Here is a 16,998-nt window from a genome sequence, read left to right on the forward strand (position 1 = left end):
TAAATTGGGGGATTGCTGGGCAGCATGGCTGGAAGGGTTAGATAGGCCCATTCTGTGCTGTAGCTCCATAAAATATATTTTTTTAATTCATTGGCTTATCTCTTATAGGTGTTACCTGATCTGCTAAGTAATTCCAGTATTTTCTTAATTTATGTCTCAAAATTTCTTCCTGCTTTAACAAAAAAAAATTAACTTTCATTGACAATTTTCTTTTAGATTTATACTTTTCATATTAATAATTGGTTTCTACACTCTCTTTTTGTTTTTGTGATGTTAAAGATTCATTGAGAACTCAGGAATTGGACACACTTCTGCTTGCATCTCAGTGGGCAGATTAAGGGCACAGCTCTGTCTTACTTATTCAAAGACACTAATTTTACAAAATTTTAAGGCATTTTTAAAAAACAGCCGTGGTAGTTTAGCACTTTATAAATTATTATAGTTTTGTATTGGCATAGTTGATTTGTATTATTCTGAAATGTAATCTTAAATTTCCATCTGTCTTTGCTTGTAAATGTGAAATTTTCCATTTACTTTTACCAGGCCAAGATGCTGTGTGACCAGATCAACACAAATCTCATCACCTTGGATAATATGCTAGCTGAAGGGAAATCTGAGACTGTGGATGAAATTAAGAAATTAAAAGCTAAAGCTCAGGTATTGAAAATATTGACACTTTTGCCAATGACAATTTTGTGATGTGTTGTTTTCTGGTATTTGAATTGGGTTATATGGTGTTTTCCTTATTGCCAGAAAGCAGATTATGCATGTTTTAGATCTACATTTAAATAAGTTGCTATGGTTTCAGTTTAGTTTTATTTTAAAGTTAATAAAATTGCTTAAAGGCACTGCCACCCCTCAAAAGCCTAATTATTAAGGTGTGGCTCTACAAATATTGGACTGCTTGAATTGAGATTCCTACCAGTAAGCATTATTGCATCCTACTTTAATCAGAAAACAGATATGAAGTTCTTACAGATGCTTTTCAATGTTGCCTCCTTATTCCAGGAATACTGATGCCTTTTCTAGAATTCCAAACACCAAACAGGCTTGTTTTAAATTAATTCTTGGAACATGGGAGTTGCAAGAAGGCCATGTTATTGACCCCTGAATTGCCCTTGAGAATGTCATGTGAATTCTGCAGTCTATGTGATAATACTGTGAAGTTAGATTGGGTGATACAGAATTTTGACCCAGTGATAATGAAGGAATTATGATATATTTCAAAATCAGGATGGTGTGTGGTGTGGAGGAGAACCCAGAATATGAGTCCCCCCGCCATTTATCTTGTGTCCCTTATCGGTTCAGAAGTCATCGGTTTTGGAAGGTGATGTTTTGGAAGGTTTAGCAAGTTGGTGGATTGCAGTATGCAGGGAAATGTGTGGAGCAGTGGTGTGTTTGTGGTAGAGGGAGAGGATGTGTAGAATTATGAATAGGATACCCACTCGGTCAGGCTGTTTTGTCATGAGTGGTACTGAGCTTATTTTCATGAGTAGCACCCATCTAGAGAAGCGTAAAGAATTACACTCCTATGTTATGCTTTGCAGATATGGGAAAAACACAGGGGTTAGGCAATTTGCAACAAAATATCCAGCTTGCTTGTATCGTGTTAAATTAATTTGGCAGGTCCAGTTCAATTTCTTTTCACTGGTGATTCCCACAATATGAAATGTACAGCATTTGTTGATGGTAGTTCATTGAATATGAAGAGGTAATTTTTAGGGTTGTTGAGGATGGTCTTTTTGAGGTAGACTTGTAGCATCTTTTTCACTTGTTGCTTAACAGCCTTTGCTTAAATGTTTTCCAGTTTTTTCAGTGTGTAGGCACAAATTGTATCATTATCTGAATAAATCAGAGTGTCAGACTAGCCCTATGTTAATTTATCCATTTTAAATTCCATCCTATTGATAAAGCTTTAGAAACAGACATTTAGGCCATTCTCATGGCCAAAATGATTTTGTATATGCTTGTGATTAAGGATGTATGTGATAGTAGTGTACTTGCTGTTTTTTTTATGCTTTATAGATCATGGTTCATTTGGAGCAATTGAATAAGTGTGGTCTTATTTCAGTTTTTCAATAATAAATGCTGTCCATTTAAATTAATTTAAGTAATGCAGTAGTGTGGAAATGGATGAAAAGTAGAGATACTAGGAGCTAATTAGAGGAATAAAATTCTGCTCGGGGGAGATGACAGCTCTGGAAAAATGACTGTAGAGTAGAACAGCTCCTTAAAGAACAGCAGGAGTGTTAATTATCTTCTTGGCATACTAGTTCTTGATTTTGGAAAAAATCATAATTATGTCAGTCTATAATAATATCTTTTTCTGGGCTTTAAAGTTTAGGTTGGTTAATGCTTTTATAACATTCTTATGACTATGAAGAGATATGGTCACTCTCTGTCAAGAGAATAAATCAGATTACAAAGAGAATTCTTTCACAAACACTGATTTGAAACAGAAAGAGAATGATTTTAAACATTATTTATTTATGATTATTTCAAAGCTCATTATAGCTACTACAACAACTTGCCTTTGCACTGTATCAAAAAATGGTCCCCAGTGCCTTGCCTCACAAAGGCATAAACTAAAAGAAACTACTGAAGCACATAGCAAATTGTTGGAGGAGCTCGGCAGGTTGAACAGCATTTGTGGTCCTGATGCGGGTCCTTGACCCAAAATGTTGACTAGCCCTCTGCCTCCACAGATGCTACGTGACCTGCTGAGTTCCTTCAACAGTTTGTTTTTTTTTTCGCTCCAGGTTGCACCAGGTTGCTCCACGGATGTTATTTACACTGCGGTAGAGTTGCACCGTTTGTGGGCAAAATCATGGTTTAATAGACATTTTTCTGGTTGTGCTTCAAATTTTAAATTCCTTCAAAATAATTGAGTGCAGACTTGTTCAAGTGAAATAAATACAACATCAATCCTGTGGTACTGTACAGCTGCTTGTGTCTCAACTCAAATCAAGGACGTTCATCTGAGCAAAATGATCTACATGTTAGTTTGGTTATTCATATTTATAATTCTCAGTTGCTTTATGCCTGCCTGTTTCTCTTCAATCTTTTAACCTGCCACTTACCAATATATCTGTGCTACTCTAATTCTAGCCTCTCCATCATCTTCTATTTTAATCACTTCAAAATTGGAAGCCATGCATTGAGCTGCTAAAGTCCATTATAAAGCCCCATTAAGATCCTCCCTAAATTTCTTTACTTTTCCAAATATCGTTCCTCTTTAAAAATCTCCTTAAAACTTGTTTCTTTGGCCAAACTTTTATCATATGTCTGAAACCTTATGTGATCTTATACAAATACAATGGATTCTGGTTAATTGGGATACATCGGGACAGGAACATTTTAGCCCAATTAAGCGGTTGCCCCAATTAGCTAAAGTTTCATGGAAATAGTTAAAAAGGTATTAAAAAAAGACTACCATTTAACTGAGTAACAAATTATGTACTTAAATGAAAAGCAGCACAAATTAAAACACTACCTATACTACTGATGGTTGCCCTTCATATTTGAAGATGACTGGAAACCTGCTTGGGAGAACTTTTGAAGTGGAAAAGCTATTGCACTGGGGAAGTTTCACTCTCTCAACCTTCAAAATCAGGGTCCAGTGGCTCTGGATGAGAAGTCATCACAACTCTGGTCTTCCTTGGCTGCAGTAGATGACCATGACTTCTTTTGTGCCTTGTTGTGTCTGTTGTTCTCCACGGAGCATTGCAGAACTACCTTTCTGGCCATTGGATCTCACTGTTAATGCCATTACCCAGTCCACTGGAGCTGGCTTCATACGCTAGCACAGGCATGTTGCTATCTCACCTGCTGGTACCCTCACCTGGTTTAACCCACCTGTCAAAGTGGTTTACTGGAGCATGGCTGCATGCAAACAGCTACCTGGAGCTGAGATGAGACCTGAGTGTCTGGTGGGGACCAAAGATAACATTCAAGATGATTGTTGATAGCTTCAAATACTTTGTAGTTCCTAACTTGCTGAAGTAGTGACATTGTTTCATTTTCACTCCCAACTGTATCTGACATCTCCAAGTCTGAATGCTTGAAACTACAGTGAACAAAACAGTTCTGAATTGTCTTACAGCTTATTTCTCACCAACTAGCAGTGACAAAAATCACTGCTTTTTGAACACAAATACATGCAACTGATGCTGTTTAAAAACTGTTCACTCTAAGCATGGTGTAGTGTCTAAGGGTCTCACAATGTGTGATCAGATTTACTCTTCTGCACACCACTTTTGTAACATGTAGTTATTTGAGTTACTGCTGTCTTCCTTTCAGCTTGAACTCAGTCTGGCCATTCTCTCTCATTAGTAAGATGTTTTTTTCCCACAGAACTGCCGCTCACTTGTCTCCTTGTGTTTGTGTGTTATGTGCATTATTGTACTTTATTACTTATTTATTTTATTTAGTGATACAGCGCAGAGTAGACCTTTCTGCCCCTTCCAGCCATGCCACCCGAGCAATCCCCAACAAACCCTAGCCCAATCACGGGAAAATTTACATTGACCAATGAACCTACTCGGTACATGTATGCCTTTGAACTGCGGGAGGAAACCGGAGCACCCGGGGAAACCAAGGCATTCCAAGGAAGGACACAGAATTACAGGGGACCCCAGAACTGAACTCCAAACTCCGGAATACCCCGAACTGTAATAGCGTCACCCATAACATCTTAACTTGGAAGTACAGTGGAATCAGTGGCTTCAGAAGTGCCTTTAATTGCACAGTCTAATAAGTCTCTTAGTAGTCTAAGCCATAAATTCACCAGTTTTCCTAGTGAAAGGTAACATTTTAAAGATAGCATTTGAAAATTACTGGCTCCTTTAAGCTTTTAATTTGTTCATTAACTCTTGCTTCACTGGTCAGTGCACTTTGTTAAAATTTAATAACTTGAATTTACATTTTTTGTGGCCCTGTACACAGGAATTAGCAATTTATCTTGGTATATTCTCTAAGCATTAAAACAAATACTGTATATTAGCAAAATAATGTAAAATCTGAATCCTGTACTTTAAATGATTTAAATGGAGAATTAAAATAAACAACTGAATTTTAAGTCAAGCAGCACTGTTTCGACATTGCTTGTGATCATATCACTTCAATGAAGAATTTAAATTTCATGGACATTTCATTATAATCAAGAACAAATAATACTGCAGGCTGAGGGTTTATGGGAAGGAGAAGGGTACAGGCAAGATAATAACTGAAGAGGCAATGCAATTAAAGTGATTTCTATTTTAATATTTACTATTGGAATTTTACTTTGTTTAGTTAATGTATTGAATAAATAGGATAGGTGATGATAATCAGAGGAGATAATTTTATATCCCACTTTCAGGTCTGACTCTCACTCTAGTTAATTTGTTCTTTCACTGCATATAAATTGGATCTTACAGATATTTCTTGTGTATTTGCCATGTCCAGGAAATTGCAAATCCATAGCTGAAGATTGTAAATATGAACTGTAACCAATTTGGACATATTTACTAACTTTTTTCTGGATATTCTAAAAGCACAAAACCAATTTTAATAGTTCACTTGGATCGGCAGGACCACACAAAATGAGTCTGTAACTTCTGTCAATGTTACACTTCAAAGGGAAGAAGCAGACACTAGCTGCTGCGGCAACCAGCACGATCCACCACAAACAGACAGTGAGACTAAAAGCAGTGAGTCCATACTCCCACTGCGCTGGACCATGGGTCTCGGGCCAAACCACCGCTGGGACCCAGTAACTGTCAAAAAAAGGTGCCTGCCGATTCTTTTCACTTTTCTCCTTCAGCCTAATCATGTAGGGGCTTTGGAATTCTTTTTGAACTTCGCTCTGAATATTCACCCTCTCATCTCTTTGCAATTCTCTTTTGCTTTGCAGGATATTCCCAATACACTATGGGCAAAGCTGATCCTAGAACGGCTGTCAAAAACGGACTGCATCAAACGGGTAGGAATCGCTCCTGTAGGAATAGTCAAAGAGCAATTACACAGCATGCACACGTACTTGGTATTCAGCAGCGGAATGAGTAGGGGATTGGTTCAGGCAGTGGCTGATTGCTCTGTTGAACAGCAGTGGGGGAGTTTGAAAGTTTATTAAGAGGATAAAGTGCAGGATGAGTGTGTGCATATGCTAATCTGATAGTTGAATGTTGATCAAAGACTAAACACAGAATCCAACTGATTGCCTGGAGCAGTATTCAGGGCTGGGATGGGCCATGTCACCCAGTAACCAGACAAAATAGTCAAATAGAAGTCAGTTTCTGTTGAATGAGTAAGCTTTGCAGTACAATTTTATTTAGTATGATATGTAATTTTGTAGAATATATATTGCAGTACCAAGATATGCAAAAGAATACTCATTCCAACAGTAACAAAGACAATTAAAAGTATTTAATAATATTATATCACTTTTAGTTATTTAGCTTCAATATGGATTCTGTACTGTGAGTTTATATTTGTTTTCTTATATTTGGATGTCATTGAAAACTATATCTTCAAGATGACATTCAAATTGTGATCTGCACATAGGATGGAATTTAATCCAGGCAACTGTGAATACTGCACTTCAGGTGGTTAGATTCTACTAGGACATATAAAGCAAATGACAGGGATCTTAGGAGCATTGAGACCTTGGAGTGCAAGTCCACAGCTCCTTGAAAGAGGTAACACAAGCAGAAAGGGTAGTGAAAAATGCATTTGGTATGCTTGCCTACATCGGCCAGGGCATTGAGTATAAAAGTTGGGACATCATTTTGTAGCTGTACGAATGTTGTTTAGTCTACCAAGTTCTAGCTTTGTACAGTTACAGTTCTAGCTGCCACTCTATAGGAAGGATGCGATATCACTAGAAAGTGTGCAAAAGAGATTTACTGGGATGTTGCCTGGAAAGGATGGTTTTTGTTAAAGGAATAGGCTGGGTTTATCCCCACTGGAACGTTGAAGGCTGAGAAGTGACTTTATAGAAGTTTATGAAATTATCAAAGGCATAGATAGGGCAGATAATTATGGTCTTTTCTGCAGGGGAAGGGAATCAAGAACTGGGATGGAGCACAGGTTTAACATAAGAGGGGAGAAATTCAAAGAAGATCTAAGGGGTAAGATTTTCATACAGAGGATAGTGAATATTTAGAACTATCTGCCAGAGGAAGTATTTGAGGCATCTACAATTACAATGTTTAAAAGGCTTTGGATAGGTACTTGAGTAGAAAGGATGTACAAACCGTTTGTAGAAGAATAAGGCACTATTGCAGAAAATGTGATTAGTTCAGATAGGTATCACTGTCAGTATGTGTAAAGTGGGCAGTTAGAGGCCCTTTTCTGTGTTTTAGGATTCAATGAATATTTTCAAAGATCTATGATAAGCCCAATCCTACTGCAAAGTGAGGTCAAGCAAAACTTTTTATAGTAAATATTTTCTCAGCCTTTGATTTTGCACCTGTTGTGTATTTAATATTTCAGTAATATTTTAGCATTATAGTAAATATGTTGTTGATTAAGTATTCTTTATTTGCTTAAATAATTAATTATGGGTTATATGTAAAATTACATGAATTGCATACCTCATGACGCTACCATGTGTTATGTGTGTGCCTTGCTTAAAGTAAACACAAAGTTAGACTCTCATCCCTCAGCTCCTTGTTTTTCTTCCAGTTAGTTTAATGTTTTGAAGTTATAAGACATAACTGTGGCAACGATGTATTTTTAAAATGAACCCAAGAAACTTATCAACCTGTTGAAGTACAACTTGACGTTTATGTTTTAGAAAAAAAAGCAAAATTAAAAATGGTTGAGTAAAATAACAAGCAACGCAGTATGTGCTTCTTCCGAGGAGAAGGTGTTTTAGTTTAAAAAAAGGCAGAAAGTGGAAGAATTCACGGGTTCATAAACAGTTAGTACTATACCCTGTGATAATACTCATAAATAAAAGGAACAGAAACGGCTGGCTACATCGGAAAGATGTGTTCGATTGTTCAACAACTCATGTAACTGGCTGATTTATACTGAGCTAATTGAACAGTACTTTGAAGCAAATAAAATAGCCAATGAGAAACAAGTATCAATTTTGCTGAGTGAACTGGGTTTAGAGACATACAGTTTGCTTCAAAGTTTGACTGTTCCAACTAAACCAGCAGACATTAGCTTCATTGATATCCTGAAAGAAATGTAGGAGCATTTAGAATCAAAACCTTGGCGAATGCAGAATGCTTTAGGTTTCGTAAGCGGAATCAAAAGAAAGGGGAGTGCATTTCAATATACGTGGCTGAATTGAAGAAGTTGCCTGAGCATTGTCAGCTCAGTAATGCTTAATGAGACATTGAGAGATTGTTTAGTTTGTGGAATTTTACAAGAAAGCATTCAAAAACATCTTCTAACTGAAGCACACAGCTTACATTTAAGAGAGCAGTTGAAATAGCTATATCAATGGAAACAGCAGACAAATGCAATTCAGTTGTACTCAAGAATGTAAGTGGGTGTAAACAAAATTGTAACACGTAAACATAAACCTGCCTGGCCGGACAAATTGTATTCTCATTGTGGCAGGGACATGCATACACCAGATCAGGTTTAAACACAAAATGTGCAGAAAATGCAACAAAGTAGGACACGTGCACAAAGCAGACAAAAATAAATGGACTGCAAATGAAAGAGATAAAGATAAAAAAGTCAAGTTACGGTTTCAAAAAGAGCTCTAATCCACATGCTGTTGATGGAAAAAATCTGATAATGATGAGAGTGACACAGGACAGAGTAGCCCTGAGATTTACGTTGTGAAAGCTAATAATACTCAAGCAGTATGGGTTACACCAGAAATGAATGACAGTTTAATTAAAATGGTATCGAACACTGGCTGAGCTGTTTCAGTCCTTTCACAAGATGAGTTTGAATGACATTTCAAAGATACTAAACTGAAGCCTGCAGATATCCAACTAAGAACTTATACTGGAGAAAAGATAACTGCTGTGGGAATGACATTTGTAACAACAGCCAACAAGCCACATTGGGCTTGTATGTGGTTAAAAAAGCAGGAGGGCCAGCATTGAGGGGGCATAATTAGCTGAGACAACTACAATTTGATTGGAGGTCCATTCACCATTTGCATGCCACATTTCCTGTAATAAAGTCAACTGAAGGCAAATTAAGAAAGGTACTGGAAGATACTGGGTGATGCCACAATTGTCTCCATGCTATACACAAGGAATCATTGCCCAACAGAGGGAAAACAGGTGTTGGTGCCAACATCTGTGCCTCTGGTTGGAAAGCATATTGGACCAAGGAAGGACCATGCTGCTCAGAGGAACTGTGAAAGTGACAAAAGCAATGCCTACAACAGTTTTTGTAGGTAACATATCTGAGAAAACTTCCGATATGTTAATCAGGCAGTTGCTTGCAAAATGAGCATTGATTTAAGCTGGAAGAGAATTCAAGGAGCTTCAGTAAAGTTGTAAGCGTTCAGCTTTTGTGAGTATAAGGAACTAGAATCTACCTTGTGTGCACTAAGGTTATTGCATGAACTTCAAGTGGGAGACAAAAAACTGCTGATAAAAGTAAATGCAAAGACCAAAGACCAGCTGGTTTGCCAAAAAGAAAGGAGTCAATGGAGAAATGAAAACAGGGGGATTGTTAGATGATGTGGTGAGGAAATCAAGAGAAGAGATCAGATTGTAAAGGGACCAATAAAGTTCAGAATAAATTTTATTATCAAAGTGCAGTACATATACCATATACAACCCTGAGATTCATTTTCTTGTGGACATATTCAGCAAATCTATAGAATAGTAACATAATAAGATCAATGAAAGATCAACCAAAGTCCACGAACTGTACAAATGCAAATATAAATAAATAGCAATAAGTAACGAGAACATGAGATAAAGAGTCCGTAAGGTGAGATCATTGGTTGTAGGAACATTTCAATGATGGAGCAACTGAGTGTAGTTATCTCCTTTTATTCAAGAGCCTGATGGTTGAAGGGTGGTAACGGTTCTTGAATCTGGTGGTGCAAGTCCTGAGGCTCTTGTACCTTCTACCTGATGGTAGCAATGAGAAGAAACCTGGGTGGTGGGGATTTCTGATGATGGATGCTGCTTTTCTATGATAGCATTTCATGTAGATGTGCTCAATGGTTGAGAGGGATTTACCCATGATGTGCTGGACTGAATCCACTACCTTTTGTAGGATTTTCTGTTCAATGCATACCAGGCCATGATGCAACTAGTCAGTATACTCTCCACTACACATCTGTGTTGGTTTAACAAAGTTTTACATGTCACTCCCAATCTCCGCAGACTCCTAATAGAGGCACTGCTGTGCTTTCTTTGCAATTTCACTTACATGCTGGGCCCGGCACAGGTCCTCAGAAATAGTAACACCTAGGAATTTAAAGTTGCTCGCCTTCTCCACCTCTGATGCTCTATGGACCTTTGGGTTCCCTCTCCTGAAGTCTATAATCAGCTTCTTGGTCTTGCTGACATTGAGTGAGATGTTGTTGTTATGATACCACTCAGTCAAATTTTCAATCCCCCTCTTATATGCTGATTCATTACCACCTTTGATTTGGTGTGTGATATCATCAGTAAACTGTGGTGTCGTCAGCAAACTTGAATATGACATTGGAGCTGTACTTAAGCACACAGTCATAAGTGTGAAGTGAGCAGAGCAGGGTGCAAAGCACACAGCCTTGTGGTGTACCTGTGCTGATGGAGATCGTGGAGGAGATGTTGTTGCCAATCTGAACTGAATGGGGTCGACAAGTAAGGAAATCCAGGATCCAGTTGCACAAGGTGTTATTGAGGTTAAGGTCTTGAAGCTTATTGATTAGTTTTGAGGGTATATAAAATTATGATGGGTATAGATAGAGTGAATGCAAGCAGGCTTTTTCCACTGAGGCTAGGGGAGAAAAAAAACAGAGGACATGGGTTAAGGGTGAGGGGGGGAAAGTTTAAAGGGAACATTAGGGGGCCTTCTGCACACAGAGAGTGGTGGGAGTGTGGAATGAGCTGCCAGATGAAGTGGTAAATGCGGGCTCACTTTTAACATTTAAGAAAAACTTGGACAGGTACTTGGATGAGAGGTGTATGGAGGGCTATGGTCCAGGTGCAGGTCAGTGGGACTAGGCAGAAAAATGGTTTGGCACAGCCAAGAAGGGCCAAAAAGCCTGTTTCTGTGCTGTAATATTCTATGGTTCTATGGTATGTTGGTATTGAATGCTAAGCTGTAATCAAAAAAGAGCATCCTGGTATCCAGATGTTCCAGGATTGATTGAAGAGCAAATGACATGGCATCTGCTATGGACCTGTTGCTCTGGTAGGCAAATAGCAGTAGATCCAATTTGCTTCTTAGGCAGGAGCTGATGTGTTTCATCGCCAACCTCTCAAAACACTTCATCACTGTGGATATAAGTACAGCTGAGTGATGGTCTTTGAGGTAGGTCACCATGCTCTTCTTGGGCACCAATATAATTGAAGCCTGCTTGAAGCAGGTGAGTACCATACACTGTCAAAGCGAAATGTTAAAGGTCTCCGTGAACACATCAGCCATTTGGTCAGCACAGGTCTTTAGTATGTGACCAGGTACCCCAATGGTCTAGATACTTTCCGTGGATTCACCCTCCTGAAAGCAGCCCATATGTCAGCTTCAGAGACTGAGATCCTAGGACCATCTGGGAATGTGGGGGTTTGCAATGGTTTCTCCATGTTCTGATGGTCAAAGCAAGCATACAAGGCATGAGTTCATCTAGAAGTGAAGCCCTGCTGTCTCCCATGTCGCTTGATTTAACTTTGTAGGAGTTGATAGCATTCAAGCCCTGCCACAGCTGTTGAGCATTGTCTCGTTGATTCAAGTTTGGTCCGGAATTCCCACTTCACTGGTGAAATGTCTTTCCAGGGATCAAACCTGCACCTCTTGTAGCTTCCTTGGTCTCCAGACTTGAATGCCTCTGATATGGGCCTCAGCGGATTTCGGATCTCATAGTTCATCCAGGGCTTCCGATTGGGTAATGTTGAGACACATTTACAGCTGCTTTACTGAAGTCCATTTAAACTGTGGTGTATTCATTCAGATCCCGCACCAGCAGGCACAGGAAGAGCTTCTTCCCTGAGGCTGTGACACTGCTGAACCTCTCATCACAGCGCTAAGCAGTATTGCAACCATATTGTACTGTCTCAGTACTTTTATATTTGTGTGCTGTAGCACTTTTTTATTCACAGTTATTTTGTAATTAACACTATTCTTTGCATTTCTGGTCAGATGCTAAAGCATTTCATTGGCTTTGTATCTGTACTCGGCACAATGACAATAAAGTTGAATCTAATCTAATCTCTAGACGAGTGCTTGAACATGGCCCTGTCTACTGACTCAAAGCAATCCTGTAATCACTCCTCTGCTTCCCACAACCAACTCTTAGTTCTCCTAATTTCAGGAGCCTTGTTTTTTTAAGGTCTGCCTGTATGCAGGTAGGAGGAAGATACCCAAGTGATCTGATTTACCAAAATGCTGTCTAGGCAAGGAACAGTAGGCATTCCTTGTCTTAGTATAACAGTAGTCTAGTATATTAGGGCCTCTGGTGCTACAGGTTATGTGCAGATCATAAATGGGCAGGGTTTTCTTCATACCTTGGTTGAAGTCTTCCAAGTATAATTTGAAATGTGCTGGGATGGGCTGTTTTTTGTTTGGAGACAGCATCATGCAGCGTTGCCAGTGCTTGATTATAGTCGGCCTGTTGTGGTCTATACACTGTGGTAGAAGGATTAATAAGAGAACACTCCAGTGAACTAACTGGACCTTCCCAAGATATTGAGATGCACAAACTAGAAGAAGAAGAAAAAGGAGAAGAAAGGTGTCTAGAGCTTTTGACCCACTTCCTACTGTCTCAGAGTGAATTCCTACAACCACCATGGAGGTGGCCCCAGAACCTGAGATTGTTTTTGTGCCACAAGTCCCACCTGCCAAGCAGAGTGACCTTACTTGACAGGAAAGGCGTTATCCCACAAGGGTAATAAATCCTCCACAGTGATTAAATTTTTAGTTCTGAATGCAACAATTTGAAGTTTACTTTGCTGTGGATGTCTTCTTAGTAGTTGCATTGCACTGTGTACAGTATATACTGTAGTTGAGATGCATTCTACATTGAGTTGGAGTTTGTACCCAGGAGTGTTGTGTATTTAATATTTTAGTAATATTTGAGTGATATTGTGAATATGTTGAGTAAGCATTCTTTATTTGTTTAAATAATTAATTGCCGGTAATACATAAAAATAAGTGAATTACATATCATTACACTACCACTTGGTATGTGTGTGCTTTGTTTAAAGTAACATCGAAGTATACGACTTATTTCTGTCTTAAAATATTCAAACACTATACTTCCATTACCCTTTGAGGAAGTGAATTCCACGATTGATGATCCTCTGAGAGAAAATCATTGCCTCAGTTCTGCTTTATTTGTGTGACCTCTGGTTTCCAGACAGTAACCCCCAATTCTAGGTTCTAACCTCTCTATCCACTCTATCAAGACTCCTCAAGATCTAAACATATTCCAACCAAGTCTGCTCTCATTCTTCAAGGTAAAAGACTAGCCTGTTGAACCCTTGCTCATGAAACATCCCACCCATTCCAGGTGTTAATCCAGTAAAATATATCTGAACTGATTCCAGTTCATTAACACCTTCCTTTAAATAGGAAGAACAATAATATACACTTATACTCCAAATCATGTCTCATAGGTGTCTTATGTAACTGAGGCATAACATCCTTACTTCTGTACACTTGTACAAATACAAATATTCTACTTCCATATTCAATTATTTGTTGTATCTATATTCTAGCCTTTTTCAGTCATGTATACGTACATTGGGTGGCAGGGTAGAGATACGTTTCCACCAAAGGAGATGTAATACACTCATTCCTTCTGTTAGCCTGCAGGTTACCCTTGGTCAAGGTGTAGTACCTACTTAGCCCTCCAGATTAGGGTCACGTGAAGCCATAGTAGCAGGAGGTGGATGGTCATATAAGCAGCTGGTGCATATCACAAGTCCTGGTTACGTGACCACTGATGCCAGGCAGACAATCTCTGAAGAGTATTGATAATGGCTGGGGTCTTCCTCTGCCCAGAAGAAGACAATGACAAACTACTTCTGTAGAAAAATTTGCCAAGAACAATCAGTGTCAAGATTATGATCATCCATGTCATATGAGGTGGCACATAATAGTGATGATGATCAGGACATTATGATTCTTGTATCTCAACTCTCCAAATTCTCTTACTATTTTTCTTTTATTTCTTAACATTTTCACACATTGTACTTCATTTGCCCAGATCTTTTCGCATTCACTTAACTTAGCAATATCCCCTTGCAGATTCTTTGTCCACTCCTTGCTGCTTAATTTCCTACCTACCCTTTTGTCATCACCAGATTTAGGAACCTTGCCTTCAGTTTCTTCATCCAAGTCATTTATATAAACTATCAAGTCAGAGCTCCAATCCCAGTGGCACACTTTCCATTATATCTTGACAGAACCCATTTATGCCTACTGATTCTTGTTAGCTGGGCAATCTGCTATTCATGCCTATGCATAACCTCCTACATTATGAGCTTTTATTGTCTGCAATAACCTTTGATGTGGCAGTTTGTCAAATGCCTTCTTTACATCTAATTATCATCCAAGTTCTGCTTTATGTACATCAGAAGTTACTTCAAAGAACTCCAATAAATTGGTCAAACATTACTTCTCCTTCACATACCATGTTAACTTTGTCTGATTACTTTGAATTATCTCTTTACCACCCAGCTACCTTGACAGTTCTGACCATCTCAATATGCATGTGAGTCAATGATCTCCATGTTTGCAAGTTCTGCTGTGGAACTGTGCCAAGCATCTTAGCTCACTGATAATAAACAAATGAGACAATTCCCCATGGTTGTGCAACCAGCCTCTAATAGATAGATTGGTTTGGACTTGAATCAATTCCTTAGCCAGTGTGTTTGAAGTTGTGTAAATTAATGTAGCATGCAGTTTGGTCTTGGCTTCAGCTGTTGTAAGAAATATATAATCAGTGTAGTTATTGGTGTGACAGACCCCTTGGCTTTACTTTCATCACTATTTGGGTCCAGCTGTTACAAAGTTTTAAAATGTCCAGCCTAATATTTTGCTTATGAGGTATTGGTGTTGTGGTTGGATAATGCAAAATTATGTAAGTTACTAACAAGCAATTGAAAACCATACACTCAAACAATACATGATTTGCTGCATTTATGTTACAGTATAACATCATTGATAGTGGCATGATATACTGTGAATGATGTATCCCCTGTTTTGCGCTAGCATTGAAATACAATGCTAGAAGTGGAAATTCTGGTGACTAGGTTCTCTTTTTTCCATGTTGTACAAGACCATAAGACATAGGAGCAGAATTAGGCCAATTATCTCATCGAGTCTGCTCTGCCATTCCTTTATTGCTGACCCATTATCCCTTGCAACCCCATTCTCTAGCCTTCGCCCCCCATAACCCTCGACACATTAATTTAGTCAAGAACCTATCAACTTCCACTTTAAATAAACCCAATGACTTGACCTCCATAGCTGTCTGTGGCAATGAATTCCACAGATTCACCTGCCTCTAGCTAAAGAAATTCCTCCTCATCTCTGTTCTAAAAGGACATCCTTCCATTCTGAGGCTGTGCCCTCTTGTCCTAGACGCCCTCATTATATCCTCTCCACATCTACTCTAGGTCTTTCAATATTCAGTAGGTTTCAATGAGCTCCCCCCTCATTTTTCTAAACTCCAGTGAGTACAGGCCCAGAGCTATTGAATGCTCCTCATATGTTAACACTTTCATTCCTGGAATAATTCTCGTGAACCTCCTCTGGGCCTACTCCAATGCTACCATATATTTTCTTAGATAAGGGCCCAAAACTGCTCACAATGCTCCAAGTGTGGTCTGATCAATGCCTTATAAAGCCACAGCATTACATCCCTGCTTTTATATTCCAGTTCTCTTGAAATGAATGCTAACATTGCATTTGCCTTCCTTAGCTCTGACTCAACCTGCAAATTAACCATGAGTGAATTTCGCAGGAGGACTCCTAAGTGCCTTTGCATCTCTGATTTTTGACTTTTCTCCCTGTTTTGAAAATAGTCTATATCTTTATTCCTTCTTCCAAAGTGTAAGATCATGCACTTCCCAGCACTATATTCCATCTGAACCCCTCCCTCCTGCATCATCTCATTTCCACATGTTAAATTGAATGATCTTCCTATTTCTAGCCTCACTTGCACGTGGCATGGTTAGCAACCCTGAGATCACAATCATGGAAGTGCTGTCCTTTAATTTAGCACCTAGCTACCTGAACTCACTTTGCAGGATCTTATCACCTGTCCTACCAATTTCATTGGCACTGACATGGACTACAAACGCTAGCTGCTCACCCTCCCAAGTAAATGCTATGGACTCAATCTGAGATGTCCCTGATCCTGACACCTGGGAGACAACAAACAATCCAGGAATCTCATTCTCATCCACAGAACCTCCTTTCTGTACCCCTAACCAAAGAATCCCCTGTCACTACAGCTCGCCTCTTCTGCCTTCTTCTCTTCTGAGCCACAAAGCCAGACTCAGTGCCAATGGCCTGACTACTGTTTCTCTACTCTGCTCGGTCACCTCCCCCCCCCCCCCCAGTATCCAAACAGTATCCAATAACCTGCTGTTGAGGGTAATGGGTACAAGGGTATTCTGCACTGGCTGCCTGTCCCCTTTCCCCCTCCTGACAGTTACCCAATTACCTGTGTCCTGCACATTGAGTATAACTACCTCTCTGTATGTTCTGCCTGTCAACTCCTCAGCCCCTGAATGATCTGGAGTTCATCTTTTTCCAGCTTCCTTAATGCAACCTGTTAGAAGCTGCAACTGGATGCACTTTTTGCAGGTGTAGTCAAGGACACTGGAGGTCTCCTTGCCTTCCCACATTCTGCAAGAGGAGCATTCC

General features: G+C 39.2%; 1 protein-coding gene across 1 annotated transcript in view; it reads left to right on the plus strand.

Moving 5' to 3' along the window:
* ak8 (adenylate kinase 8) overlaps window positions 1–16,998 on the plus strand; it is a 155,903-nt gene that overhangs the window by 11,435 nt on the left and 127,470 nt on the right. The window contains exons 4-5 of the mRNA XM_063073107.1: window positions 544–657; window positions 5,894–5,962. Coding sequence (XP_062929177.1) covers window positions 544–657; window positions 5,894–5,962 — 183 coding nt within the window. The remainder of the gene's footprint in view (window positions 1–543; window positions 658–5,893; window positions 5,963–16,998) is intronic.

The sequence above is a fragment of the Mobula hypostoma genome, chromosome 21 (genome assembly GCF_963921235.1).
Source record: "Mobula hypostoma chromosome 21, sMobHyp1.1, whole genome shotgun sequence".
NCBI lineage: Eukaryota > Metazoa > Chordata > Chondrichthyes > Myliobatiformes > Myliobatidae > Mobula > Mobula hypostoma.